The sequence below is a fragment of the Microcaecilia unicolor genome, chromosome 12, assembly GCF_901765095.1.
Source record: "Microcaecilia unicolor chromosome 12, aMicUni1.1, whole genome shotgun sequence".
NCBI lineage: Eukaryota > Metazoa > Chordata > Amphibia > Gymnophiona > Siphonopidae > Microcaecilia > Microcaecilia unicolor.
This window is the reverse complement of record NC_044042.1, coordinates 49482712-49510576: the sequence shown is the minus strand read 5'-3', so window position 1 is coordinate 49510576 and position 27865 is coordinate 49482712. Positions and strand designations below refer to the sequence as shown.

The window sequence follows — 27865 nt, the reverse complement described above, 5'->3', positions numbered from 1 at the left end:
ATATATATTCAATACGATTTAAAAAAAGTATAAATATAATTTACATTTATTTATATTTACATTCAGGTTTTCATAATTGCAGCATTAATTTTCTTATACTACATATAAAAACATTTATTTACAATTTTACAAAGGTAATTAGTGGTCATAATTATGTGAAGATGCTGTTATCTCAGACTCCACTCTGGATCACGGTTCTTCACATAACAAAACTGCTACACAATATGGCACTGTTCAGCACAGTTAGTGCTGTCTTATCTGAAAAGATCTATGGCATAGGGGCTGATGCAGGGCAGGAATAAGGTGCATTGGTAGAGCTCTGTGTGTGGGTCTCAATAGCAGAGGGGAGTGCTTTAGCAGAACAATGTGTGAGGCAGGATCTCAATCCTGGAATTACAGGTGGCGCTGCAGAGCAGGAGTAAGGTGCTTTGGCTGAGCTTATGTATGGGGCTCAGTGCTGGAATAGCCAGGACTATTTCAGCGCAGGAGTGAGGTGCCATGTGTGAGGAATTCTCAGTACTTGAATAGCAGTGAGTGCTGTAGAGTGGGTGCATAGGCAGTGGGTATAGTAGAAGGTACTGTAGAGGAGGAGGGAGTTGTATTGAGGGGTCTCAGTACTGGAACAGGTAAAGTTCGTTAGAACACTGCCCAATCTTCAGCTCTACTCGAATAATGTAAACATAGCCAAAAAGCATTGTATCAAAAAGGATAGATCCTTATAGTGCAATATTAATATCACATTAAACAATTGGGATATCTTAAAAGATGTCCAAGTTTCAACATTTTAGATATATTTTAGATAGATGTATTTATATAAAGTGCAATAAATATTTAACATGAGGAAATATTTTTCCAACTTGGAAATCTGATAGAACCCCAGTGGTCAACATGGCTTCAAGTGAGGTCAGTCATTGCACTTATAGAAATAGGCTTCCCTTCCCTTACAGAGGGAATGAGTCTGTCCTTCCTTTATAAAAGGTTATAGGCTATATTTCTATCAACTGCCCTCTACAGAAGGGCAAAGTCTGTCCTTTCCCTATACAAGGCACTATGGAATCTTCAGTTCTTGCACAGAATGCCTTCTTCATAAATTCCTAGCTGGGTGCTAGGTTAGAGGTAAGATTTGGGTTCCTTCATCTGTAACAGATCTTGTAGTGTAATATACGGCACCAAAGCGCAGGTTATGCACCTCCGCCTTGTGAGTATCAGGCTCCCTGGAAGCTATGGGACACACAGGTCCCACGTGAGTTCCACGGCAAATAGGGTGTGGGGCGCTGCTTCTCTCCATCTGTTTCTCATTGTGCTTTCTGCAAAAAGATTTAGTCACTGATGAGAAACTGTCCAAAAATAACGAATAAACAGCAAGTATCAGACATGGACCTCTGGTAAGAGAAGACTGGGTACCCACTTGCCCAAAGGCTCTTTCAACAACATTACAATTGGTTCTCATGTGTGGTCCTGAGGGGGAAGGCGAAAGGTTAATTAAGCTGTAGCCCATGACTCTCAGCTCTGTACAGATCTAACAGAAACATGCCCTTAGCAAAAGAGCCATCTTTCCAGCCTAAGGCTCTGAACATGAGATTTTAACTCCCTTCATCCCACATCTCCCTAAGGTACAATGAAACACAAATTTCTATTTGGTGGGGGTTCCAAGCCACCACAGAAGACAGATGTACTACACCCTGCAAACCTGCAGTGTCTACCTGGGCCAGCTGCAGGTATATACTGTACATGCATGTGAAGGGCAATTCTATATCAGGGGCGTAGCCAGCCCTATGATTTAGGCGGGGCCAAGAGATGGACTGAAGGGGCAATGTATACCCTCCCTCCGCCCCCCCTCCCAATGTATTAAAAATAATACCTTTGCTGCTGGGGATGCCAAAGCCCCGTCAATCAAAGAAATTTGCTGCCGAGCTGTTCCCTTCCTCCTCACCCTGCTGCAGTAATCTAGAAGTCGGCTGGGTGCCTCCAGCCGCCAACTCCGGGACTCCCCAAGCATGCTCAGTTCTTGCGTAAACTCAGCATGCGTGAGGAGTCTTGGCGGAGGGAGGTGCCCTGTCGATTTCCAGTTTACTATAGCAGGGCAAAGAGGAGGGGAGCGGCTCAGCAGGGAATTTCTTTAGCTGGCCGGGCTTTGGCATCCCCACCAAAGTGACCAAAGTGGGGAGCCTAGGCCCCCTCCTCCGTGGTTATGCCACTAAAAGTGCTCACATTTATGTCTGTGTCTAGAATAGTAGCACTTACACACATCAGTGTACACTTAATTGCAAAAGTGCCAGCAGGGCACCTCTGCTTTATTCACTAATAGTGTGCCTAACTTACATGGCATGCAAATGCAAAGGGTGGCATACAGAATGCTGTAAGCTATGCACATCCCTGCTGCATTTAGGTGCACACATTTATGCCAGCTGTGGGCATGCAAATGTTACATGCTGATACCGGGTTACCTAGTGTTCTATAACAGAACCTGGGCACCCAGGTACCATTACAGAATAGGCTTCTACCATGTGTCATCAGGACACCCAAATGGAGGTACCTAGTTGTAGAATTACCTCATTATTGTATTATCACAATTAGCAAACACATATCTTCCCAGCAGTGTTCAAAGACAGTACGAAAACATTTTTTAGACCGGTTCACATGAACAGTGTCCTAAGTCCTGCAGTCTAGCAACATCAGTGCACCACAGAGCACTCCTTACCTTCATGGCACCATAAATCCAGTCCAGGTAATACATGACCCTGGTATACACTCCAACCTTTCCTGGCCGTGCACAACCATCGCCCCAGCTGACAATGCCCATCTGTTCCCATTTCTGCCCACTCAAAGCAACCAGTGGGCCCCCACTGTCACCCTGTGGAGAAAGGACAGCAAGGGAAAAACAGAGAGGTTACATTCCTTGCAGGTTTCTCTGAAAATAAACCCAACATCTAAAGTCCTTTAGAGATGAAGGGTGCATGTTAATGACCATTCAAATGAAGTGAACTAGAAAAGACACATATTCCAAATACCTATGCACTGGCTGACAGGATTTATGAGCTGTAGTGGAAAAAAAGAGAGAAGCCACAAAAACCTCTATCAACATGCCAGTATCCCCCTAACATGGGGGCTTTTTAACTCCTCAAGAGTCCATCCAGCCTTCCCAGGTGTGCTGTGGGAGTTAGTCCAGTTTAATTTATGCTGGAATGGAGTGTATCTTTTAAGTTTTCTTGTCTCTACTGGTTGGCAGCAGCGAGCAGCGATTCATACAGTTGCTTGGGCCAACCCCACAGTCTTATCTTCCTGCTTCTGCATAGATGGGAAGCATCAGAGAGAAGCCTGTGGGGTTGGTGCGAGCAGGCTGCATGAATTGCTGCTCCTTGCCGCTGACCACTAGAGACAAGAAAACTTTTAAAAGATACATGGGGTGGGGGGAAGGGGAGATTCCTGTCCCCTCTCCAGCTGGTGACCAGCTAGGAGAGATGCTGGACTATTTATGGGGGTGGAGGGAAGAGAAGGCAAGTGGTGGACTATTTGCTGGGTGGGGGGAGAAGGTAAAATGCGGGACCATGTTTGGGTGTGGGTATGGAGGTGGTGGTGGGAGTGGTGGGGGGGGGGGGGGTAAAATGCTGGACTATGTGTGGGCATGTGCCTTGACAATTTTAGCACCGGGTAAGTGTGCCATGAGATGAAAAAGGCTGAGAATCTCTGCATTAGACAGTCCCTAAGGTCAGTCACAGCAAGAAATGGTGCCCTCATCTTCAGCCTGTGTTTTCTCAAGTGCTCTCTGCTTGCACATTTGGGGTAGCTACTCTTCCACAACCCAGTGGTCTATAATTCTAAGGAACTGGGAGTATTGCAGACTTTAATTATTATGGAAGTTTGAGTATAAGGATGTTGTTGTGTCTTCATGAAGGAGCAATAAATCCCCAAAATAAATCCTTACAGATACGAAGAGAGAGGTAGAGTGGATAACATTTTTTTCAAAGCACGAGCAACTCTTTAGCCTGCGGAGAAGAGAGAGCCATGAACTCCAGGGTTCCAAGGCTAACTCTAATGATGCGCAGCCCAGACTCACAGACCTGGCAGGTGTCAGTGCCACCCTCGATACGTCCTGCACATATCATGCTGTCCAAAATTTGCCCTGTGTATTCCCTGTTGCAGTTGGATGATGAGATTAAGGAAATCTGAGCTTCCTGTAGCTGTGAAGATAGAGTTCCTGCTTAAAAAAAAAAAGATGATTACATCAGTCTCTTCTCACTCACAGATTCCAGACCTTCATCTTTAGAGATGACCAGATATGCATCAGTCTAATTCCTAGAGACAGTCACAAATTATTCTCCATCCCCACATACAACTGGAAACTGCGTTCTACCCTGAGAGCATCAAATCATGCCCAGTAAAATCATTACATTTAAACGTTCTGTGAAATGTTTGCTGGTAGCTGCAAATAGAGGCTGGTGTCAGGCCAGGGCATATGTAAGGAGTATCCTTGTATAATGATACATGCTCCAGAGCTCACTAGATGGATGCTTTCATCTGCTTTTCTCATTCACATGTATCTGTCCAACATGGCAAGGTGTTAGTTTAGTGAGATCTCACTGAGCACGGCAGGAAAGCGCTCTGCATACCTCCTTCTGAAGTGTGACCCCAGCCTGTCACCCACAGTCTGACATTGTCTTGTAGGCTGTCATCAAAATTTGGAAGACAAATTGGTTGAATGAAGTCTGGAATGAAAGAGAAAAAGGGATTCAGGTTAAAAATGTCTTTTGTTAATGTCTGTCAGGAAGGGCAGTCTTAGCTCAGGGAGCTGTTTCTAGGACTGGTTGTGCATACTTTAGCAAGCCTTTGCCACTCTGCTGCAGTAAAATAACCTCATCCTTGTTAATTGCCAGTGGGATCCTCTGAGGCTACTTCAGAAGAATTCTAGTTCCTGTTTAGGTTGTGTAGTTTCCATAGCTGAATGAGACTGTTCCCTCCATTCTTCTACTCCTGTGATTCCTCTGTTTGCTTTGGAATCCCATTGCTTTTTGTTTCTGCCATAAAATCTTCATTATCATTATACCATTTTTGGTTCCTTATCATAGTAGAATTGACAACACTGACTTTGAAAGAGAGTTATTTTTGTTTTGAAGGCAGATTTTACAAACAAATTAAAGGCACAGCAATGGGTGCCACTATGGCCCCCTCTGCAGCTAATTTATATGTTGCCAATTTTGAAGAAAAATTTGTAACTGATAATCCATACAAGAGTAGTATATTATTACGGGAAAGGTACATTGATGACATTTTATGATTTGGAATTGCAAGGATGATGAACTTTTAGCATTTTATATATGGTTGTTTCCTATTTTTTAGCCTGTACACTGCTTGTTCTGCCCGTCAGCTAGAGCAGTATAGCAAGTTATTGCAAATAAAGAATTTATGAGTTAAAAATTACAATAGGAACGAGGTCTCTTTCTTGGACATTAAGATTAAACATATGAATGGTACATTTGAGACTGCTTTATACTATAAGCCGGATGTGAGCAAAGTACTGCACTATGGGGCTCTTTTACTAAAGGGCAGTAGGACTACCACGCGACAAAACAGCACTACTGCCGGGTACCCAGGTGCCCTGTGGTAGTTCTGCTTTTGCTGTACGCCATTTCCCTTGCTAGAAAATAATTTTTATTTTCTAATGCAGCGGCCGGGGAGTAGGTGTGACTGGCAGTAATTGGGCAGCACATGCCCATCACCGCATGCTGCCTGATTACCTCTGGATTAGCATGTGAGCCTTTATTGACAAGTAAGGGCTCAGGCACTAATAGCCGCGTGCTAATTGTGAAATTAGCGAATGACCATTAAGGACACCAATAGAAAAAAATGTTTTTTTTTACAGCCGCAGTAAAACGTGGCTTCACTGCGTGGCAATCCCACATGCCAAGAATACCACAGGCCACATTTTACCATGACTCTGTAAAAGGACCCCTATAAGTGCTGTCATAACAAGTCACACATTCAAGATGGCTGCTGGAATGAATAAGATTTTCACACTTTTTAAAGCATTTTTAAAATGATTTTTCCAGTGTTTTTCATAAATAAATAGCGTTTCCAGGTTAGCAGACATAGCTGCATCTAATTCCACCACTGATCCTGTGATTGAAATTTTTCATAAAAGATTGATGTAATTTGAGCTTTTACAGTGGTTTAATTGATGTTTTATGATTAAACAAGTGTTTTTTTTAGATATTAATTTCATGATTTTTTTTTTTTAGATTTTACACATTCTAGGGACAACTGCTTTTGATTTTTAAGTTTTTAAAGAGGTATCTTATTTATGACCTCTGACGGAAGCATATAAGCTAGTACCACTCACAACATGGCAGATTCTTCAGTCCTGATTGTGGAGAAATGTTGCTGCTTTGAATAAAGAGTGCTGGAATAGTGAGTACTTTTCAAGTAAAACTTTTTTTTAATGTGTCTCTCCGTGATGTTTTTAAGTAGGATTATATTTTTCACAAAACATTTTTGAATTTTAGGCTTTTTTTTATAGAAATTTGCTATTAGGGGAAGATTTGTTCTAGCTCCCCTTTAGGTACATGTCCTTTTTGGTGCTACTGTTACTTGTTTGTACAGAACCTCACATAAGTCACTTTTGGCTGTAATCATCAGAAAATTGATTGCTATGATGCTTGCATTTTAGTTACTGGCTCCACATTAGCCTGTTTCATTCTTGCACTTTTAACTTGTATGGTAGACTGCTGTTGAATGAATTTACAAATTGGAGAATACATTCCACACACAAACTTAGTATACACTGAATGCAGAACAATGGAACAATATTCTTCACATAGAGGAGTCAATAACTTAATTCATAACTAGACTCGCATTTCATTGGAGGGATCGTCCCTATGAAGATAAGTGCTTCTTTTCTCACATTTAAGTAGATATTAATAGAGGAATCTCTATACTTTGATCACATGTAAGAAAAATATAAAAAATTTAAATATTTAAATAAAACTGGACGGTTTTATAGTCAATCACCACTAGACTCATGCCAATGATAGAAAAGAGCTGGATGTATTCTCTAATTCACTATTGAGTGTTCCCAGCGAAAACTGAGGCTTTTTCCTCCAATGAAGTGCAAGTCCAGTTATGAGCTAAGTGTACTGACAACTCTTTGTGAAGAATATTGATTATTCCACTGTTCTAGCTGCTTCAGAAGCCATACACATGTCCATGTGGGTTGTTTCTGTGTGTGCTATATAGAAGAAGATTGTTCCATTTATGTTGTACTTTATGACTGCACTAGCATAATCTTTAAATTATTTATCCACTCTTTTTATTTATTTTACTTTTATCTATATGTATGCTCAATTTGAAATTATCTTTTAATATGATTTATTTTTTATTTGTATGTTTTAAACAATGTGATATGTCTGGATTAACAGCTCTACCCCTGATACAGCCTTTTTAGGCAAAACGTAGCCATGTCAGGTGCTTGTTCTAATAAGCTATCTAATTCCACACCTGCTGGTCTGCTTTATGTTGTTTGCTGTTTATCATGGCTAGGAGACAGGGTTCTTTGTTCTCTGCTGTATCTAAGAAGCACCCAGGTTTAGACTGTGCCCTGACACAGACTGAGCTAAACTTCTGAGAGTGGAAAAGGGAGAGTTTCAGTTGAATTCCCACTATGAGATAAGTAGAATCGTACATCACATCCAGTCAGTAAGAAAAAAGAATTGGGGGTCGATATTCATCCAGCAGTGGTGAGTGGCTTCATTATGCTGGGTCATGTCAATATCTGGGTTGATGCGGGTGGTTCTCTCTTACGCAATGAAGTGCAATATTCAGCACTTAACCACCTAAGTGACACCACATAAAGATAGGACTAACTTTTAAGCTTACAAGTGTATTCACTCTCCACTCTTTTATCTCCCTACAATCCTCCCCGGGAACTCCATTCATCAGGTAAATCTCTCTTATCTGTACCCTTCTCCTCCACTGCCAACTCCAGACTCCGTTCCTTTTATCTTGCTGCACCATACGACTGGAATGGACTTCCTGAGCCAGTACGTCAAAATCCATCTCTGACTGTCTTCAAATCTAAGCTAAAATCTCACCTTTTTGAGGCTGCTTTTAACTCCTAACCCCTATTCGCTTGTTCAGTACCCATGTCTGTTCTATCATTCTCACCTTAAGTATTTCCCTTATCCCTTATTTGTCTTGTTTGTCTGTCCTGATTAGATTGTAAGCTCTGTCAAGAAGGGACTGTCTCTTCATGTTCATGTGTACAGTGCTGCACAGAATTCTGCACAGAATCTTGCTACTCTTTGGGATTCTGCATGGAATCTTGCTACTTTTTGGGATTCTGAATGGAATCGTACTACTCTTTGGGATTCTGGAATCCTGCTACTCTGAGATTCTGCATGGAATCTTGCTATTCTTTGGAATTCCATAATCTTGCTACTTTTTGGGATTCTGCATTTAATCGTGTTACTTTTTGGGATTCCGGAATCTTGCTACTTTTTGGGATTCTGCATTTAATCGTGTTACTTTTTGGGATTCCGGAATCTTGCTACTCTTTGGGATTCTGCATAGAATCTTGCTACTCTTTGTCCTTATCCCATATTTGTCCTGATTAGATGTAAGCTCTGTCGAGCAGGGACTGTCTCTTCATGTCCAACAGTACAGTGCTGCATATGTCTAGTAGTGCTATAGAAATGGTTAGTAGTAGTAGTATGCAATCTGATTTGACCATTAAACTTAAGCATTTAAGTGCTGAATATTGGCACTTAGCCGCATAAATGCTGACTCTATCCTGGACCGCCCACAAAATAGCTTTGACTTTAGTGGTCTGTGGTGATATTCAGCAACACTAACCAGTTAAGTGCTCCTGAGTATCAGGAACCATTTCTGGCCAGTTAAATTGCTTTGAATATTGACCCCTTGATTTATAAAATTCCTCCTTCTTCACACCTCCCTGGCATCTGGATCCCTCTAACATATGAACTTGGTGTGAACTTTGCTTTCCTGGCACAAATGCACAGGAGAGGAAATTTACTCATGTAGCAGGGTTCAGCAAGCCTTCACGTGTACTGGCACCTCACCTGAGAAGCTTAAGGGTGAATTCAGATGAATAAGGCCAATATCATAGGGCTTCGAGTTATTGTACATGGAATGAATGAAAACCTTATCCACACGGGTTGCAAACAGAACAGACAGAGTGGAGATTCCTGCTTGGATACGCCAGTTATCCACCTGCTGCTGATCCCTGCAAGGAGAAAGAAGTGGTTAATTCCAAGAGTTTCATTCCCAGACTCCTACAACGGCTATGAATTTGGTACACAAAATTAATTCAACACCATAATTATGGCGATGCTCTGGGTTTGGCACACCATAGCACAGTATTTTGACACTGTACTGCAGTATTCTGATGGGAATGCTTAGAGCGTGGGACAAAATAAAGAGCCAGATCCAGAGCATTACTATAGGAAATACTGCAGTATAGAACAGCATTCCTATAGTAGAATACTATGCATCATGGTAATGCAGTGTTCCCTTGCTAATGTTCTGGATTTAGCACACTATAATGCAGTGTTGCTATGATAAACCTCTGCATTTAGTGCAATATTCATATTCATTGCATAGTATGATGTGGTACTGCTATGGTTTTAACAGAATATATTGTGCTGTCGTTATGGCAGTGTTCTGGGCGTGTGACCCACTATAATGTGGTGCTCCTATGCTAAAGCTCCTGGTTTAGTGCAGAATTCCTATGACAATGCTCTACAGCAAAGTATGGTGTGGTATTGCAATGGTTATGTTCTGGATTAAGCAAAATGTATTGCAGTATTCTTATGGTAATTCTCTGGATCTAGCATATTATACTGTAGCATTCCTACAGTAAAGTTCTGTAGTCCGTAAACTACATTACAGCATTTTATGGTGACATTTTGAGTGTGGCACAGTATTGTACAGTATTCCTATGGGAATGGGTTTGCGTGGGTTTCTCCTCATAGAAGCCCTGATCTCAATAGTTCAATCATTATTTGGAAATTGTCCCCCCCACCCTTTAGGAAAGTGTTTTCTATCTTACTTTAGGAAACAGTGAGCTGCAGTGAGGATCCAGGAGGGGCTAATGATGCTGCCTCCACAGACATGCTGCCCCTTGTACTGCAAGCTGACCTGCCAAGGCCAGTTCTGGATGAGGGAGGAAGTGCCACCAACAATGCGTACCTGATTCTGGCCCTTGCCACAACCTGCAGTCAAGAACGAGAGCAAGAGTAAGAGTGTCAGGGATGGCTGAAACCCAACGGAAAGAGGAGGGCAGGGGAATGGGAGTTTGTATGAAAGAACAATACTGAAGCAGTGGTATGGGGTGAGGAATCAGTGAGAAGGCTTGGGAAAGGTTGGGGGAGGGGAAGGAGGGATTGGAAAACAAAGGAATGTTAGAAGAGGGGACCAGGAGAAGGCAAGCATTGGAGGAAGGAATAAGGTGTTCTACTCACTTATACAGCTGAGAGAGACTACATTTCCAGATACACAGCCACTAGAAAATTAAAAACAATGCCCTGTTAAGTACCATATGCTGCTGCTAGGACTCACTTGATTCAGACGCACTACAAATGACAGAGCTCAGCTGCTTTTGTCCTTGGTCTTAAGATCACACTAGTCCTTGTACTCACCCATTGGTCAGGATAGACTGGAATCCTCCATCATTGGTGACTTCAACCCTGCTGTAGGCTTGTATTGGCGTGTCGATATTGGTAACAGCCACTGCATTAGAGACAGGGTCACTGAAAAAAATTGACAGAAGATCAGATAGGTGGAGGAGCCTCCTTATCATGGAAAGAGCTCCAACAAACATTCCATTGGCCACTGTCCCTCCAAACCCTCTTCTTTCTGCAGCACAAATGTTTTTCATTAATCTGTGCATTAAGGCAGAATTAGAGGAACCCGTCCCTAGAAACACCATCCCAAAAAATCCATGGTGAAAATACATTATTTTAAATAACAACTCCTCTGCATAGAACTTCCTCTTTCGCTGACAAATCCTGTACAATGGGATGAAACACTTTGGAGTCTCCCAAAGAAGGGAGCTGTGTGGGGCATAGTTGGGGCTGGGCTGTCTCTGCTCTTAGTTTCAGCATGTTATATACTAAAAACATGTCCTATACCAGAGACTGCTTCTAAAATGTTTGTGGCCTAAGGCATATGCATACACATGTACACATAATTCTGTGTGTGTACTTGTGGGCATGCATACCTGCCTGTGTGTATTAGTACAGGCCCATGAATGTATGTGTTGGTCACTACCTGTTGAAGCCCAACTGATTGCAGACAGCTTTGGCTCGGTTTTTGTCCCAGTTATCATAGCAAACGAGGGTCCAGCTCTGACTTCCCTGGTTGAATACTTGCAGGATGGACATACTGTTAGAGATCCTCACTAGGAAAAAGAAAACACTCAACATGATGAGTAAGGGGTACTGTGGAAGGGGTCGCTCCTCCCCTCCGTACCTCTTAGACAGGGAGGGAGCAACTTGTTCAGGTATTTTTTTTTTGGGGGGGGGGGGAAGCTCCTCCCCAGTGTACATCCTCAGGAAGCTGGGAGTTAGGGGTACAGCTCTTCCCTGTGCATTTCCTTCAGTTTTGGGAGGCCAGAGGGAGCAACTTCTCCCTGCTATTACTCCTCCAGCGCACTGGAGGAGACTGGTAAGGCAAACGCCCTTCTAATGTACCTCCATAATATTTTTTTGGGGGTGGGAGAAGGTATAGTATCTCTGTGCTATACCTCCACTGGATTCAGGAGGGGACATGATGGGGTGCAACTCCTCCCTAATGTACTTCCAATGGAATCACATGCACTAGGAGCAAGGTTTAGCTCTTCTCATGCTTGTTGGAGGCAATATTGGAGGAACTCCTTTCCAGGCATTAGGTGTTAGCAAGCTCCTCCATGTTTAGGGGCCAGATGCACAAAGCTTACCTTGCTATTAATGTTTGCTTTAGACTGGTTCTAGTCAGTCTAAAGCAAACGTTTATGTAGCTAGGAATGCACAAAGGGGTTTTCCGTGGTTCTAACGTGTGCCGTTAGCAGCCACCAAGAATCCCATGCAAATGTATTACAATGAGCTCATTAGTATTCGAATGAGCTCATTTGTAATCTAATGTGTATTCCATGGGATGCACAGCTCCAGGGCAGCCCTAATTTAATTAGCAAATTTAATGGCTGCTCAGGAGCTGTCAGAGAGGAGAGAAGCACAAGCAGGAAGCTATAAAGGTTGCCTGCTTGTGCTTCCTACCTCTCACCTCCTGGTGCCCCCCCCCCCATGAATTTAAAAAAAAATTTCCCCAGTGGTCCAATGGACAACAACAACACCCCCCCCCCCTCCGTGACCCCAGAACCTTTTTGACAGAATCCATTTGACAGCTGAAACTCAAAAACAGCGAGGATGCACAAAGGGGGATCCATATAGCTCAGGGCCTAGATCTCCAAGAGCATGGGAGATTGGGGGAGGAACAGTTCCTCCCTGCTGTACTTCTTCAAGCATCTTATGGGAGAGGTAGCGCCTTCCTGTTTTACTTTCACAGGTATGGGGATGGGGGAGTTCAAGCTTGCTGTACCCAAAGGGCATCAATGTCGGGGATGGGGGAGACCCCCTTTTGTACCTCTTGGAGCCTTGGGGTCGGAAAGGACAGCTCCTCCCCACTGTACCTCTTTGAGATTTTAGGAGTGGTAGAGGGGTGTATTTCCTCCCTGCTGTGGCCTTGCTGGAGGTGAGTAAGCATTGTCAATACTCACCAGTTGACGGAGTATTGATTTCCATTGGCTTCACACAGCGCTGCTCGTCCTCAGCATCTGCACAGTCAGCGTTTCCATCACACCACTTTTTCATGGGTATGAACTTGAAGGATTTCAGGCAGAAGAAGTAGTAATTATCAAGGACAACCTTAACTGTAAAAATAAAGCCCAGGGTCAATGAATGGGGGGTCTGCAGGTGTCCATGGAATCCATCATTCAAAACCTGTCTCCTAAACCTTAGAGAACTGTGTGAGGGTCCCAGACTCCTACAGTGCTCCCCAATACTATTGCCACATATTAAGTTTCCATTCTCCCCACAGTGCTGCCCAACACTAGAGGGAGGGAGGGAGGGAGGGAGGGTCTAACACTCGCAGAATTACAGTCATGTGTGAAGGTACTACATATCTCATAAAACCCCTCTTACTATAGTCATTCACAGCTGGGGGGGGCACTTCACCTTACCCGCTATTCTCAGATATTTTTATGTATCCAGAGCAGCCAGGACTGCCTCTGGCAGGCACAATATAACCCCATGTTTTTCTCCAAGTATGCCTACCTTCAACTATGGCCTGGCCTCCCTCTCTACCAACTGCAGTTAGGCAACTTTTGTCCTTCTCTGTTGACATTTCCAGAGCTGTGACTTACTTGTTTGCTGGGGTCTCTGGGCTCTGCGTTGCCTGAACCTGCGCTCCAGTAGTCAAAATTAGCCATGAGACAAATTCCTTCCCATTACCCTCAAGTGATGGCACAAATAGGTGGATGTCACTTCCAGGCTGCAGCTCTGAAGCCCTCAGGCCTGGAAGTTTGCATTTCCAGCATCCAGTCATAGCATGGGATGACAGGTAATGGGGAGAGAGGGGCCAGCAGCAGGACTCTTTGTCATTTCTTCTAGTGCCTGCTTTCTTTGGGGAACAAAGCCAGCAGTAGAAGATGGACCATTTGTGCTTTTGGTCCTCTTGCAGTACTGCCCCTAAAATTGTGCCAAACTTGGTGGATGCCTAATCCACCTAATGCTTTTACCAGCGATACTCAAGGCAGCGTGCAAACAAATAAAAATGCAAACAATAAAAAGCATATTAAAAAACAACCCCACTAAGGACTAGGTCTAAAATTTTTCCTTCTCTCGTCGGCTCCTGTACCAGCTGCTCCATAACGCTGTCCTTGATTTCATCAAAGAATTTTACCTCCTTAGCATGCCCCGATGTTACATTTACCCAGTCAATATCGGGGTAATTGAAATCACCCATTATTACTGTGTTGCCCAGTTTGTTTGTGTCCCTAATTTCCTTTAACATTTCTGCATTCGTCTGTTCATCCTGGCCAGGCGGATGGTAGTACACTCCTATCACTATCCTTTTCCCCTTTACACATGGAATTTCAATCCATAGTGATTCCAAGAAGTGTTTTGTTTCCTGCAGAATTTTCAATCTATTTGATTCAATGCTACCCCTCCACCAATTCGATCCACCCTATCACTATGATATAATTTGTACCCCGGTATGAGAGTGTCCCACTGGTTATCCTCCTTCTACCAGGTCTCAGAGATGCCTATTATAACTAATTTTTCATTTAGTGCAATATATTCTCCCATCTTATTTCTTAGGCTCCTGGCATTCGCATATAGACATTTCAAACTATGTTTGTTGTTCCTATTTATTTATTTGTTGCATTTGTATCCCACATTTTCCCACCTATTTGAAGGCCCAATGTGGCTTACATAGTACCGTAAAGGCATTCGCCAATCCGGTAGAAACAGTTACAATGTGATATTGTGGTCGGATAAGGTACACATGTTTCAGGTACAATGGGGTCGAAGAAAGGAAAGTAGTAATTTGCAATCTTTTAACTGTTTTTTTATTTTCTTTAAGGACATCTGCTCTACTATGGTCTCTTTTGCAACCTCACTATCGGGATACCCTATCTTCCCTGTTTTGGTGATATCTTTGAAAGATACCTTATCCCGAACCATGCGCTTTTGAGTGACTGTCGGCCTTCCCCCCGCTTCTAGTTTAAAAGGTGCTCTATTTCCTTTTTAAATGCCGATGCCAGCAGCCTGGTCCCACCCTGGTTAAGGTGGAGTCCATCCTTTCGGAATAGGCTCCCCCTTCCCCAGAACGTTGCCCAGTTCCTAACAAATCTAAAACCCTCCTCCTTGTACCATCGTCTCATCAACACATTGAGACTCCAGGCTCTTTCAAGTAACCTTTACTGTCTTTTTTGTTTGTTACATTTGTACCCCGCGCTTTCCCACTCATGGCAGGCTCAATGCGGCATACATGGGGCAATGGAGGGTTAAGTGACTTGCCCAGAGTCACAAGGAGCTGCCTGTGCCGGGAATCGAACTCAGTTCCTCAGTTCCCCAGGACCAAAGTCCACTACCCTGACCACTAGGCCACTCCTCCACTTCAAAATAGCTCTAGTGAACTGACATTCTCCTCAAACTGGTTTCCCCTTCTACCATATGGAAGAGCTAAAAACAGAGAGCAGGAGAGTAAACTCCTATCCAAAGTACAAGCAGACATGTTCACAATCATTGGTCACTCCTGGAAAGATGAGAAAGACTTACTGAGGATTCCAATAACAACAAGCGCGCCTGCCACCAACAGCGCTGCAATGATTGGGACCCCGATTTTTTTAAACATAGTCAATTTACTGGATTCTTGTGCAGCGGGATGTGCAGTGGGGTGTGCAGCACCCCCTCTGGCTCTGGGTTCACGCACAACTCTGGGGCCATGGGCACCGCCAGCACCTATGATGAAAGAAAGCAAGCAAGGGATATATTACTATGATATTACTAACAAACTAATAATCTTAGAGGAGGCCATAAGAAAGGGACATATTACCATGAGAACATCAGTAACTAACCAATAATGTTAGAAGAGGCCATGAGATGTCAATGTATTATTACCATGAGATTACAAGTAATTAATAGAGTTAGAAGAGGCCATGAAGAGACAGAAGTGTTGGAGACTTGACCAAGCTGTAGACACAGGATTTGCACTTCTCTCCTTTTGCAGTAACTTTGTCAACAGAGTATATATCAGAAGGTTAAGTCTATAATGGCTTTTCTAGCTTTCTGTCCTTGTCCCTGCTGCCCTCTCTTTCTCTCCTTCCTCTCTGTAATTCGCAGCCTCTTCTTCTTGCTTTTTCTGTGTCTCTCCAGCTATCCTCTCCTTTCTAGCTGCATCTCTCCCTCTCTTGTTCAAATCCTGCAGCCCAGTTTTTAGACATATGAACAGTGCTTTTTTTGTGCCGGTACGCAACGGTACGGCGTACCGGCACCTTTTTTTTTTTTGCTCCCCCGCCCCGTGAGTCCATGTCCCGCACGCAGTGCCAGCCCCCATTTCCGGCCGCTGCTGCTTCTCCTGTTGAGCAGCAGCGGCCGCTACACAAAGAAAAAGATTTTTTTAAAAAACTTCAAACCTGGCTGAAACGCGGCACCCTGGCACTGTAGACAGCCATTAGGCATTGGCTGTTGCCCCGCAGCCGCTCCTCCTCTTCCCTCTACGTCACTGCGCTCCTCCGGGGTCTTCCTCCAGGGGCAGTGACGTAGAGGCAAGAGGAGGAGTGGCTGCAGGGCAACAGCCAATGCCTAATGGCTGTCTACAGTGCCGGGGTGCTGCGTTTCAGCCAGGTTTGAAGTTTTTTTTTAAATCTTCTTTTTCTTTGTGTAGCGGCCGCTGCGCTGCTGCTCAACAGGAGAAGCAGCAGCGGCCGGAAATAGAGGCTGGTGCCGCGTGCGTCGCGACTTCGCGCCGTTCGCGGGAAACTTGGCAGGGAGAGAGAAACCAACAGAGGGAAGGATTGGGGAGAGAGAGAAAGAAAGGGAAAACAACAGAGGGAAGGATTGGGGAGAGAGAGAGAGAGAGAGGGAAAAAAAACAGAGGGAAGGATTGGGGGAGAGAGAGAGAAAGAGGGAAAACAACAGAGGGAAGGATTGGGGAGAGAGAGAAAGAGGGAAAACAACAGAGGGACGGATTGGGGAGAGAGAGAAAGAGGGAAAACAGAGGGAAGGATTGGGGAGAGAGAGAGGGGGGGAAACAGAGGGAAGGATTGGGGAGAGAGAGAAAGAGGGAAAACAACAGAGGGAAGGATCGGGGAGAGAGAGGGGAAAACAGATGGAAGGATGGGGAGAGAGGGGAAAAACAGATGGAAGGATTGGGGAGAGAGGGGAAAAACAGATGGAAGGATGGGGATGGGGAGAGAGAGAGAAAGAGGGAAAACAACATGGAAGGATTGGGGAGAGAGAGAAAGAGGGAAAACAACATGGAAGGATTGGGGAGAGAGAGAAAGAGGGAAAACAACAGAGGGAAGGATTGGGGAGAGAGAGAAAGAGGGAAAACAACAGAGGGAAGGATTGGGGAGAGAGAGAAAGAGGGAAAACAACAGAGGGAAGGATTGGGGAGAGAGAGAAAGAGGGAAACAACAGAGGGACGGATTGGGGGAGAGAGAGAAAGAGGGAAAACAACAGAGGGAAGGATTGGGGAGAGAGAGAGGGGGGGGGGAAACAACAGAGGGAAGGATTGGGGAGAGAGAGAAAGAGGGAAAACAACAGAGGGAAGGATCGGGGGGAGAGAGGGGAAACAGATGGAAGGATGGGGAGAGAGGGGAAAAACAGATGGAAGGATTGGGGAGAGAGGGAAAAGCAGATGGAAGGATGGGGATGGGGAGAGAGAGAGAAAGAGGGAAAACAACATGGAAGGATTGGGGAGAGAGAGAAAGGGAAAACAACATGGAAGGATTGGGGAGAGAGAGAAAAAGGGAAAACAACAGAGGGAAGGATTGGGGAGAGAGAGGGGAAAACAGATTGGAAGGATGGGGAGAGAGAGGGAAAACAGATGGAAGGATGGGGAGAGAGAGGGAAAAACACAGATGGAAGGATTGGGGAGAGAGGGAAAAACAGATGGAAGGATGGGGAGAGAGAGGGGAAAAACAGATGGAAGGATGGGGAGAGAGAGAGAGGGAAAAACAGATGGAAGGATGGGGAGAGAGAGAGGGAAAACGGAAGGATAGGGAGAGAAAGAGGGAAGACGCTGGATGGAAGAATGCAGAAAGAAATAGGGGAGACACTGGAAGGATGGGGAGAGAAAGCAGAGCTGCTGGATGGAAGAGGGGAATAGAGAAAGACTGGAGAATAAGAGGAAGGGGCATGGGGAGAACAAGGGTGAGGAAAAGATGAAAAGCCACAGGTAGATGAAGGAAATTAAAGAATGGATAGTAAGAATGAATTAAATCTGGACAGAGAGAGAGCCTGAAAAATATTGAAGAAAGCAAAGAAAAAGGGAGACAAAAATGACAAATGGCACAGAAGAGTTAAGCGAAAACAAAAGAAAAGAGAATCACAGACTGGGACCAATATGAAAAGAAAAACAGTCACCAGACAACAAAGGTAGAAAAAAATCATTTTATTTTCATTTTAGTGTTTGTAATATGTCCAATTTGAGAATTTACATTGGCTGTCTTATTTTGCACTGGGTATACTGGAGCTGTAAGAGCTTACAGAGATTATTTATAATGAAAAAAAATCACGTTATTTTTTTCTCCTATAGTACTGTAATATTTTCAACTAGTAAAAAAGCCCAGTTTCTGATGCAAATGAAACGGGGGCTAGCAAGGTTTTCTTCAGAGTGTGCATGTGAGAGTGTCCCTGCCCTCCCCTCCCCCCTCCGAGTCCAGTCCTTCAGTGTTGTTTCCTGCTGTGCTGTGTTTGTGTTACAGAGAGAGTGAGGGCATCTCTCTCCTCCCCCCTCTGAGTCCTTCACTGTTACAGAGAGAGGGATTTCGTGCTGTGCTGTTTTCCTTCACTCATGGGGAAACCGGATATCTCTGGCGCTTCACACTTCCGGCTGGAGGCTTCATAGAACATTGGGGTTGCCTTTTATATATATAGATGATGTCTGTTTATCTGCGCCATGGCTGGTATAGGGGGTGTGGTTAATGTGGGTGTGGCTATCATAGGGGTGGAGCCATATGTGGTGACCCCGCCCATAATGAGTACCGGCACCTTTTTTTCTACAAAAAAAGCACTGCATATGAAACATTTACCTGCTCTACTCCGAGGCTGTTCGATGTCATGATTATTATCTGTCACATGCTGTGAATCAAAGCAGAGAAAGAAACCAAACAATGAAGGAAATGGAAATATACTTTTATCAGATTTCCTGGAAGGGAATGGAGTACATTTAGGTTCTATATATATAATTCTACCAGTTATGTCTTTGATTAACAGTAAGCAGAATTCTTGTTCCAGATGCAAAGAAACCGTATGACAGCCCCATGTAGAAAGTATCAGCTAATACAGAGCTTTCAAGTTACCCAATTCCAGGATAGAGATTTTAGGCCATTCCTGGATTTCTTACAGCTCCATCCTGATACATTATTGGACCAATTAAGGAAACCCTGTTCAATGCACTGTTGTTTCAACATTATATTTATATAAAAAAGATACTTTTTTTTGTTTTGTTTGACACTGTGACATGGGTGTGTCACTAAATTGAATGTGCAATGATTACATGACAAATATGTGGACAAGCAATTGACCTGTTTGGTCTCTGATGGTCCAATGACATTTATGAGCACAATTCGCACATATTTATAAGTTCTTATGTGTTGTGTTTCTGTGGGATTATTCTATAATATGTCTGATTAGTAACAGTTCCATATGATTGAGAAATCGAGGTTTACTGGGTGAGGACTCGGATGATCCAATAGGTATAAAATTATTGGGTAATATTATTTTAAGAATATCACTCAACATCCGTTTTTAACAGTGATGCATTCTTCTGATTACCACTTGCTTTTCTGTATAAATACTACACTTTGAGTTTGTTGGTATAACAAACTCCTTCTGATATTGGAGAGTGTCCTGATGTGCTGGTACCTTATCCTCCCTCTTGGGAATTCTGCTATGAATTATGAGGCTCATTTTAAAAGCACATAGACTTACAAAGTTACACAGTAGCCTATGTAACTTTGTAAGTCTACGTGTGCTTTGAAAATGAGCCTCTATGTCATTTTCTAAGTCTATGTGCTTTTAAAATGAGCAACTATAGGTCACTGCTCAGGTTCTGTCTGCCCCTCTCCCCCCATGTTTCCATCTGGTTTTAACTGAGGTGAAAGAAAAGCTTAGCATTAACAAGACAAACAGAATCTTTGTGGCTGCCACTCAGATCAACAGAACCATCATCACTTCCAGTACCTCTTGACTGAGAGTTTGCAAAGGGGAGAGAGTATAAGAATTCTAGCAATCTAGTCAAACAGGTCCTTGTGCTCAGTCACTAAATAAGAATCATGCTCCTTGAGGACTAAGAGAAAGAATGGCTCCACTTAAAATGACACCATGCATGTATGACATAGCTGAAAATCTGCCCTTCAAGGTACTGCAAAGTAGGCATTCTTCAGCAAGGAGAGAGCTAAGGTACTGTTTTGCTTGTATAGAAGGGGAGATAATTGGTTTATTAATTACAAAATATGCTGAGTGATGATATTAGAATTAATCACATTTTAGCATCCTAAAGGGATTATTGCTATAGCATGGACCCCTTGATCTTCATAGACATTAGAAGTTGATATGACATACACAGAGTCCATATAGGTCAAGCATAAACTAGTGCAGGAATTATATAGGTGGATCTCATTCTACAGCAAGCCCTTTAGCAATGGCAGCTAAAAATGGTCTCACTTATCTCTGTGTCATGGGCTTGAGAGAGATTTCACGAAAGACGTATTATTATATGTACAATAATAAACAACTTCAACAATAATAAACACTGAAAGCTAGGGTGTGCCACAAAATAACAGAAGAACCTGTTGTCAGGAATTGATCTTTAGTACACAGAGAAAGGCTTCCTAATTTCTGCCCTGGGAAATCAGGGTCAGACCTTTAGGATAGGTTTATTATTTATAACCCGCCTTTACCTAAAGCAGGGTACACATCACATCTACTATAATAAAACGCACCCTCAAAGTTCTGAGGACACTGATGTCACTGCAGGCACTCACACACCGGTTCGTAACTTCATGGTGGTGAAGCCACAACACTCACCATGTCTGCATGCCCCGCCCTCGCGTCACACGTGATGACATCGAGGGCGGAACCACACTCTTCCCCTCATCACCTTCCCTCCCCCCTGTCACCTCCCATCCCCTTACGCCACTATCCCTGGTGGTCTAGCAGTACCTGTTCGCTCAGGCAGGAATGAAGGAACCCCCGCTTTCCTGCCCGGAGCGCTGCTGCTAGCTGCCCGGCTGCATCGTGTCTGAGTCCGGCTCTCGGCGAATCAAAATGGCCGCTGAGAGTTGAAGCTGCCTCACGAGACTTCAACTCTCAGTGGCCATTTTGAAACGCCGAGAGCCGGAATCCAACACGATGCAGCAAGGAACCTAGCAGCACCACCACTACGGCCAGGAAAGAGGGGGCTCTTCCTTTCCTGCCCCGACCGAACAGGTACCTCTAGACCACCAGGGAGACAAGCGTAAGGGGAGGGAAAGGGAGTCCGGTGCCGGCTAGGTCCCGTTTCATCAGCGGCAGAAACGGGCATTTTTTACTAGTATATAATAAAAACACCACATATACATACATCCATAAAACAAATAAGCCAACCCAGAAATATTTACACAATGACAAGAGTGCATTCAGTCTTAAAAGAGAAGCTACCAGGGTCAGATCTTTAGTACACAGAGAAAGGTGTCCTACTTTCTGTTCTGGGAACTAGTATGAGATCATCTGAGGAAAAATATGTTTAAAAAAACTGGAGGTGTTGCCTAGTGGATAGAACATCAAGCTAAGAAGTAGGGATGCCAGGGTTCAAATATCGCTCCTCCCACTAACGGCCCTCGGGGGACATTTTTGAAAAAAATGTTCAAGTTAGAATTGGGATGTCCCGCTCATTACGTCCAAAAAAACCCCATCCATCTCACAGCTATTTCTGAACAGGAAAAATGTTGGGATTTTCTGTTCGAAAATACATGAGGACATCCTTGCACTGAAAATATTAAAAAATGAACAGCCAATTCCAAACTGAAACATCCAAAATATGAACGCCAAAAAAGCAGGCCCAAAAATATCTGGCATCATTTGTACAAAAATGGCAACACAGACGTCCATGCAGAGCAGAGGGGCAGCTGAGTGGTCAGTACAGTGGACTTTAACAAATGGCACCTAGGTACAAATCCCACCTTAACTCCTTTATTATGAATTGTGAGCCCTCCAGACACAGGAAAAAAAAACCTACTGTACCTAATTGTACACCACTACAACGACCTTCAAACCTGAAGGTGTCTCCTATATGTAGGTACAGTAGGTATATTGTTAAATTTAGAGGGCTCACAATTTCCACCAAAACTGGGTCGCCTTGTGTACAGTCCACTGTGCTGACCACTAGCCAACTTCTGGGAGCTGCTTGCTGCTCTGTTAGGTATGCCCATAATACCAGATGCTGTCATAGTGCCTGGTATCCCCTTTCAGTTTCACTTCTAAAGGGAGTGGGAGGAGGACAGCATTAACTGGGGGATTATGGAGGGATCATGCCTTAATCCCGCCAGTGATCAGCTGGTCAGAACACCTTTTTGTTACTTGAACTTGATTGAAACAGTTCTAAATAGAAATGTCCCCCCTTTTTTTTTAAACTTAGATATATCTGCCTGTTCCATTATCGCTGAAAGACATCCTAATTTTGAGCCCAGGGCCATGCCAACATGGTAAGCGGGGTAAGCATCGTAGAGGGGTGCCGACCTCTGGAGGGCGCCGCCACGGTGCTTACTCTCGCTGCTTACCTCAGCTCCGCGCCGCCCTGGGGGCTTTAAATCTTTTACCTCCAACAGTTGCAGCATCTGAGCAGCGTCAGTGTAAGCGCTGCCGATGTCTCCAGCCTTCCCTTCGCGCTCGTTGGTTCCCTCAGTGTCCCGCCCTCGCAAGGAAATGATGTCAGAAGAAGGCGGGACACTGAGGGAACGAACGAGCGAGCGTGAAGGGAAGGCTGGAGACGTCGGCAGCGCTTTCACTGACGCTGCTGCAACTGTCGGAGGTATAAGATTTAAAACCCCCAGGGCGGCGCGGAGCTGAGGTAAGGGAAGGGCAGAGAGGGACATGGATGAGAGGGCAGGGCCCAGGGAGAGAGGAGAAATTGCTGGACATGGAGGGGAGAGAGGAGAATTGCTGGATATGGATGGAGGAGGGAAGGGCAGAGAGGGACAAGGATGGACATGGATGGAGGACAGGGCCCAGGGAGAGAGGAGAAATTGCTGGACATGGAGGGGAGAGAGGAGAATTGTTGGACATGGATGGAGGGGAGGGAAGGGAAGAGAGAGGAAGGAGATGCACATCAATGGAGGGGAAGGGAGATAGAAGAAATGCTGGGCATGGATGGAGGGGAGGGAAGAGAGAGGAAGGAGATTAGATGAGGGGAAAGGAAGAGAGGAGAAAAACTGCACATGGATAGAGAAAATAGGCAGAAGCTGGATCCACTGGACAGTCATGTCTGCGGAGGACCCAGCTTTTACTTATGGATATAGAGCAAGAAATGAAGAAGAAAGGAGGAAAGTAAAGAAATAAATGGAAAGGAAGCCCTGGAGTTAAGAGGACAGATAGCAGAAGAATCAGATACTGGGCCAGCATGATCAGAAAAAGAAAGTCACCAGACAACAAAGGTAGAAAAAAATCATTTTATTTTCATTTTAGCGTTTGGAACATGTCCACTTTGAGAATTTACATCTGCTATCTTATTTTGCAATGTATAGCAATTTGTTTCTAAGAATATTGCTGACAATTCCTGTCAGTGTGGCAAGTGGTGAGCGATCATTTTCACAGTTAAAAATCATAAAAAATTATTTGCGATCAAGTATTTCGCAAGAAAGGCTGGTAAACCTTGCCATGATTGCTACTGAGAATGATATATGTGCCCAGTTAGATATCAAAGATTTAAATACTAATTTCATGAACATGAAAGCATGAAAAGCTAAGTGGTTGTAAACCCTCTATTTGTTGAGCAATCCCACAAAGATGCACTCAATCTTTCAGCTCCTATTTCCTTTGCATCTTGTGCCACATGGGGGGGGGGGGGGGGGGCACCAGAGACCCTAGGCACGGCCCTGTTTGAGCCCACACAAAACATGCCTCCAAAATGCCCTCTTTCTAGTTGGATGAACTCAGTGGAAAACATTGAAATTCTGCCTTTTTGAAAATCGCAAATTTGGACATTTTGGCAGAAGGATTTTTTTCTTTTTGGCTGTTTTGAAATGTCCATGTGCTTTGAAAATGAGTGCCCTTGTGTCCTTGGCCAAGTCACTTTAATTGTCTGGGGTACAACTTAGATTGTAAATCCATTTGGACAGGGAAATAACTTGTATACCTGCTTTTAACTTGATAAATCTACATTTGACAAAAGTAATTAAAGTTCAAATCCAAATCTCTCAACTTCTTCGTGATAAAGTATGCACATTCTTTACAGCCTACATACTTTTAACTGTGGTGGGAAAAAAAAACCAGGGCTTTTTTGAGGGGGTACTGAGTACCAGCACCTTTTCCATTGTCTGCTAAAATTTACCCATGGGGTCCCTGAGTTTTAATGAAAGAGCTCAAGCTCTACACAACAATTCTGCCTTGTCATAGATTCTGTGACTGGTTGCTGAGGGCCTGCTATTGTGGGATGGGTCCCTCAGTGATCACCCCAACCTTGAAGGGTGGCCCAGCATTTGAGTACCAGCACCTTTTTCGCTAGAAAAAATGCACTGGAAAAAAGTGACAAGCAGCTAAGTTACCCAGAGTCAAGAGGGAGACTTTTTGACCAGTTGTGCCTTTTTATCTACATCCCAAAGGGAAGTGGTATTTTTGTAATCCCTAATTCTACCCATTGAAGTCAGTCGTGCAGGTCCTTACAGTGATTATTAGAGATCCAAGGCTGGTCTCAAAGCGCTCCCCCTTGGAACTGAGTAACTTAGCAGCTTTGTGTATATACCCGTCCCTGCTTTAATTAAGGTGCAAAATTCACCTGCTGCATGTAATGTTCAAGTACCTGTGCACCTGCAAGGCCTAGAGGCAGTTTGAACACTAGTCGCTCGATCATATACAGAACTTTGGTGCACAGAATGAACTTGCCCAAGAGCAATAATCTTTGACTCCATTTAGCTCTTAACCAGCAGCTGTGTCCCGGGGGAAAGGGGGGAAAACTAAACCGGAAACGCACCCCAGCTGTCCGCCGTCGGCTAAGGCGCATGCGTAGGAGCACAGTGCGCGGGCTGCTGCAAGTGAATGCTGGTGAATATACGGGCGAAAGCGGTGCCGTGGGAGCAGGGTACGGAGAGGTATATCCCCGGGATATGCAGTTTGCTGCTGGCCCGGGTGAGTGGGGGGCCGTTCTCCCGTCATGCAAAACTAAGGCGGAGATGTGTTCATACATCTGATCCCTGTTGCGCTGTATATACAGAGCCTGAGCAGATTTCCCCTCATTTGTAAGTGCATAAGAAGCAGCCATTTCGTATATAGCCTGATACGACAGGTTGCTACATATAGGGTGGGTCCTTGTGTATTGGTTGATTCCCTGCTCTTGCAGCCACGATAATTGCACGAGGTATTGTTATCGTCTTTCCTGTCAGTTGCATCCTGTGCATCCTTTCCCTTTCTTTCCTCACTACATCGAGGTCCTCCTGTGGCAACGCTTAACATCCAATACGCTCAAATGGTTTATTCTTTACGAGAGTGCTCCGGGTGTGGCCCACTTTAGTATGATGTTCCTGGGGAAACGTTTTCGATTTGGTCCGGCCTGGTGTAAGCATTATGCAGACCAGGCAGTAGCCAGGGAGAGCAGCTTTTATTGGGCTGCAGAGAAGATGTAGTAATAGCAAAACAGTAGATCCTGACAGCCCTGCAAACTAAAAGCACCATCGTCTTGCAGGGAAGGCGAGGAATTTTCAAATAGCCCGTTTACCCAGGTGAATTGTTTAAAAGTATGATGTCCAAGTATTTATAGTGTTCACGTGATGTGATTGTTGAGTTTATCAAAATCTCGGGGAGGGGGGTGCGGAAAGCTAAAGGTTTGCCTAATGCTCTGGTTCCAGCCTTGGCTTAGGCACATCAGAATATGGTGATACGACTTTGACCCTACAAAGACGTAGTAACCTACAGTTGTCCCCCCCCGAACTCTCTCTCACAGATTGGCATATGGTTGCTACCTATTTCTCTGCTGCTACCCAGATGTGTGGGTCATTAAGCTGATAAATAGGGGGCAACGTTAACAGGTTAGTTGTCTGTAAGCAATTAAGCTTGTATGTGCTTAATTGTGTAAATAAAGACACTGAGAAGGAACTGCCCTGCTCTACCAGTGTTCTGACTATTGTCAGTTGTGCATTAATAAAATGGATTAAGAGGTCAATAACACTTGACCTACTGATGAACATTTTAAGAAAAGGGGAGCAGAGGAGCGCCTCCAGAGATATCATATTTCTGTTCCTTCTGCCCATTATTACATCATGCAAACATCCTACTGTATTTGGGTTTCAGTTTTTTTGTGACTTATATACATGTTTGATCGAAATGTTAAAAAACTTGGGGAGGGGGGGGGGGGTCAATATTCAAGGTGATTTAACCAGCCGGTTAAATCACCTGTTTGGGGCTAACTGGTCAATTTCAGCAGCACTTATGTGGTTAGTGCTGAACAGAAAACTGGCTATTTTGGGTGCATTCTAGGGGCAGAGTTGGCACTTGACCGGTTAAGTGCTGATATTCAGCACTTGACCAGTTAGGTTAACCGCATAAATTGGGCTGCATAAAAGTCAGTCCTGTCTTTTATGAAGTAACCCATAGCTGGGTAAGTGCTCGGTATTGCTGTTAAACGGCTATGTGTTAGCTCTGGAAACCCAGAAATTCAATGCCTGGACATAGCCCCATGATTCTATAGGATATCATGGTTGGAAGTGTTCTGCGGCTGTGTGTCTGGTTTTGTACCTTGTGCTGACCTTCACTATGCAGGTAGGGACATAAATATTCTTCCACAATGATAAAGCCAAATATCATATCCCTTGGTTCCCAGTTAGTAAACGGCATAGGGTGAAGCTTATTCATTGGCTACCAGTTCTGTGGGCCGGTGACGGGACAAACCTGTCTATGCGTTTTGTTTTTGATAATTTCAAGAAATAGAACAGCAACAAAACAAAATCAAAACTAATCAAAGTAATAAACACTAAGGTGGAAGTAATGAGAGCAGTATTAAAGGTGATCTAAAACCATATGAATAGTCCTGTTCTTTAGACATGATATCTGGAGATTCAGCCATCGTCCCAATGGGTTAGCAACTTAAATTTTCCTGTGCTGGACCCAAGACCCCTGTGGAGCAGTGACCTTATAAGTACACTCTTATTTTGCTGTGTGCACTGCCAGTACTCGGTGAATAATATTAAAAAGGTGATACTAGTCTAGCTTCAGATGTAGTGGAGTCCTCTCCAGTGAAAGTGTTCAGTTGTATTAATTTCATTAAATTAAAGTCAAGATGCCAAAGAACACAGTTTTAGAGAAGGCTTAGCAAATTTATGGTATTTCAATTAACGGTTCCAAGGTATGTAGCTTTAAGGAAAGCCTGCAGGAGGCAGAGATTCCACCTGGATGACCTGTAACATCTCCATGGCTTTGCCTTGCTGTGAAGTGACATGCTTCAGCGTGCAAGAAAAGGCAGTCATACTCCATACCAGGTCCTGCCAGGACATGCTACAGATCCTGGCCAGGCAGTTCCAAGTCCCTTCTCCTGCCACCTCTCTCTTTTTCCGCTAACATTAAATGAGCTGTATCGGGATCCAGAACTCACCATATCTGCCAAACTCCCAAATCTTCCAGCAGCGAGAAGAACGAAAATAAAAGCGTGTGAACAGTCTCCTCAAGGGCCTCCGAACTCCTTAGCACTTGCCTCCAGGTTTGATGCTGTTCTCCCCACCACCTGAGCAGGTGTGTCCTAGTGCTCCAGAAACCTCCCAGGTCTGTCTGCTGTAACTTGCCACTAGCTTTCATGTCGAGGCACAGGATCTTCTTATACGGGGAAAAAAAAAAAGATCACTGATTAAAAAAAAAAGTGGCAAAACTGGAATCGCTAGTGCTGTGGAAACGCTACACTAGTCACG

The 27865-nt window shown here is 44.1% G+C and overlaps 2 protein-coding genes across 4 annotated transcripts in view; one reads left to right on the top strand and one right to left on the bottom strand.

Annotated features, from left to right (window-relative positions):
• On the bottom strand, positions 1 to 27865 carry LOC115482282 (transmembrane protease serine 4-like). Of its 2 annotated transcripts, none has more exons than XM_030221949.1 (13): positions 27556 to 27865; positions 18809 to 18857; positions 15330 to 15512; positions 12764 to 12916; positions 11281 to 11410; positions 10650 to 10760; positions 10473 to 10513; positions 10061 to 10223; positions 9072 to 9235; positions 4611 to 4706; positions 4062 to 4201; positions 2702 to 2854; positions 1 to 1307 (listed from the first exon to the last, which is right to left on the bottom strand). In XM_030221949.1, exons 1-13 carry the CDS (start codon positions 27556 to 27558, stop codon positions 1296 to 1298), a joined length of 1398 nt encoding a protein of 465 aa, XP_030077809.1. In that variant the 5' UTR covers positions 27559 to 27865; the 3' UTR covers positions 1 to 1295. The 2 variants fall into 2 exon arrangements, with proteins under 2 accessions (XP_030077809.1, XP_030077810.1); XM_030221950.1 differs by having other exon boundaries at positions 4062 to 4198.
• Positions 24964 to 27865, top strand: part of SMIM35 (small integral membrane protein 35) — a 43224-nt gene continuing 40322 nt past the window's right edge. Inside the window, exon 1 of one of the 2 annotated variants that reach the window (XM_030221951.1) lies at positions 24964 to 25100. In XM_030221951.1, coding sequence (XP_030077811.1) covers positions 24974 to 25100 — 127 coding nt within the window. In that variant the 5' untranslated portion in view covers positions 24964 to 24973. The remainder of the gene's footprint in view (positions 25101 to 27865) is intronic. The other variant, XR_003944057.1, reaches the window with a different exon arrangement.

Coding starts and splice junctions, on each gene's coding strand:
- LOC115482282 (XM_030221949.1), bottom strand. Junction 9,236..10,060: donor GCAGCTCACTGTTTCCTAAA/GTAAGATAGAAA, acceptor TTCTCCTTGCAG/GGATCAGCAGCAGGTGGATA. Junction 4,202..4,610: donor GGGTCACACTTCAGAAGGAG/GTATGCAGAGCG, acceptor TTTTTTTTTAAG/CAGGAACTCTATCTTCACAG.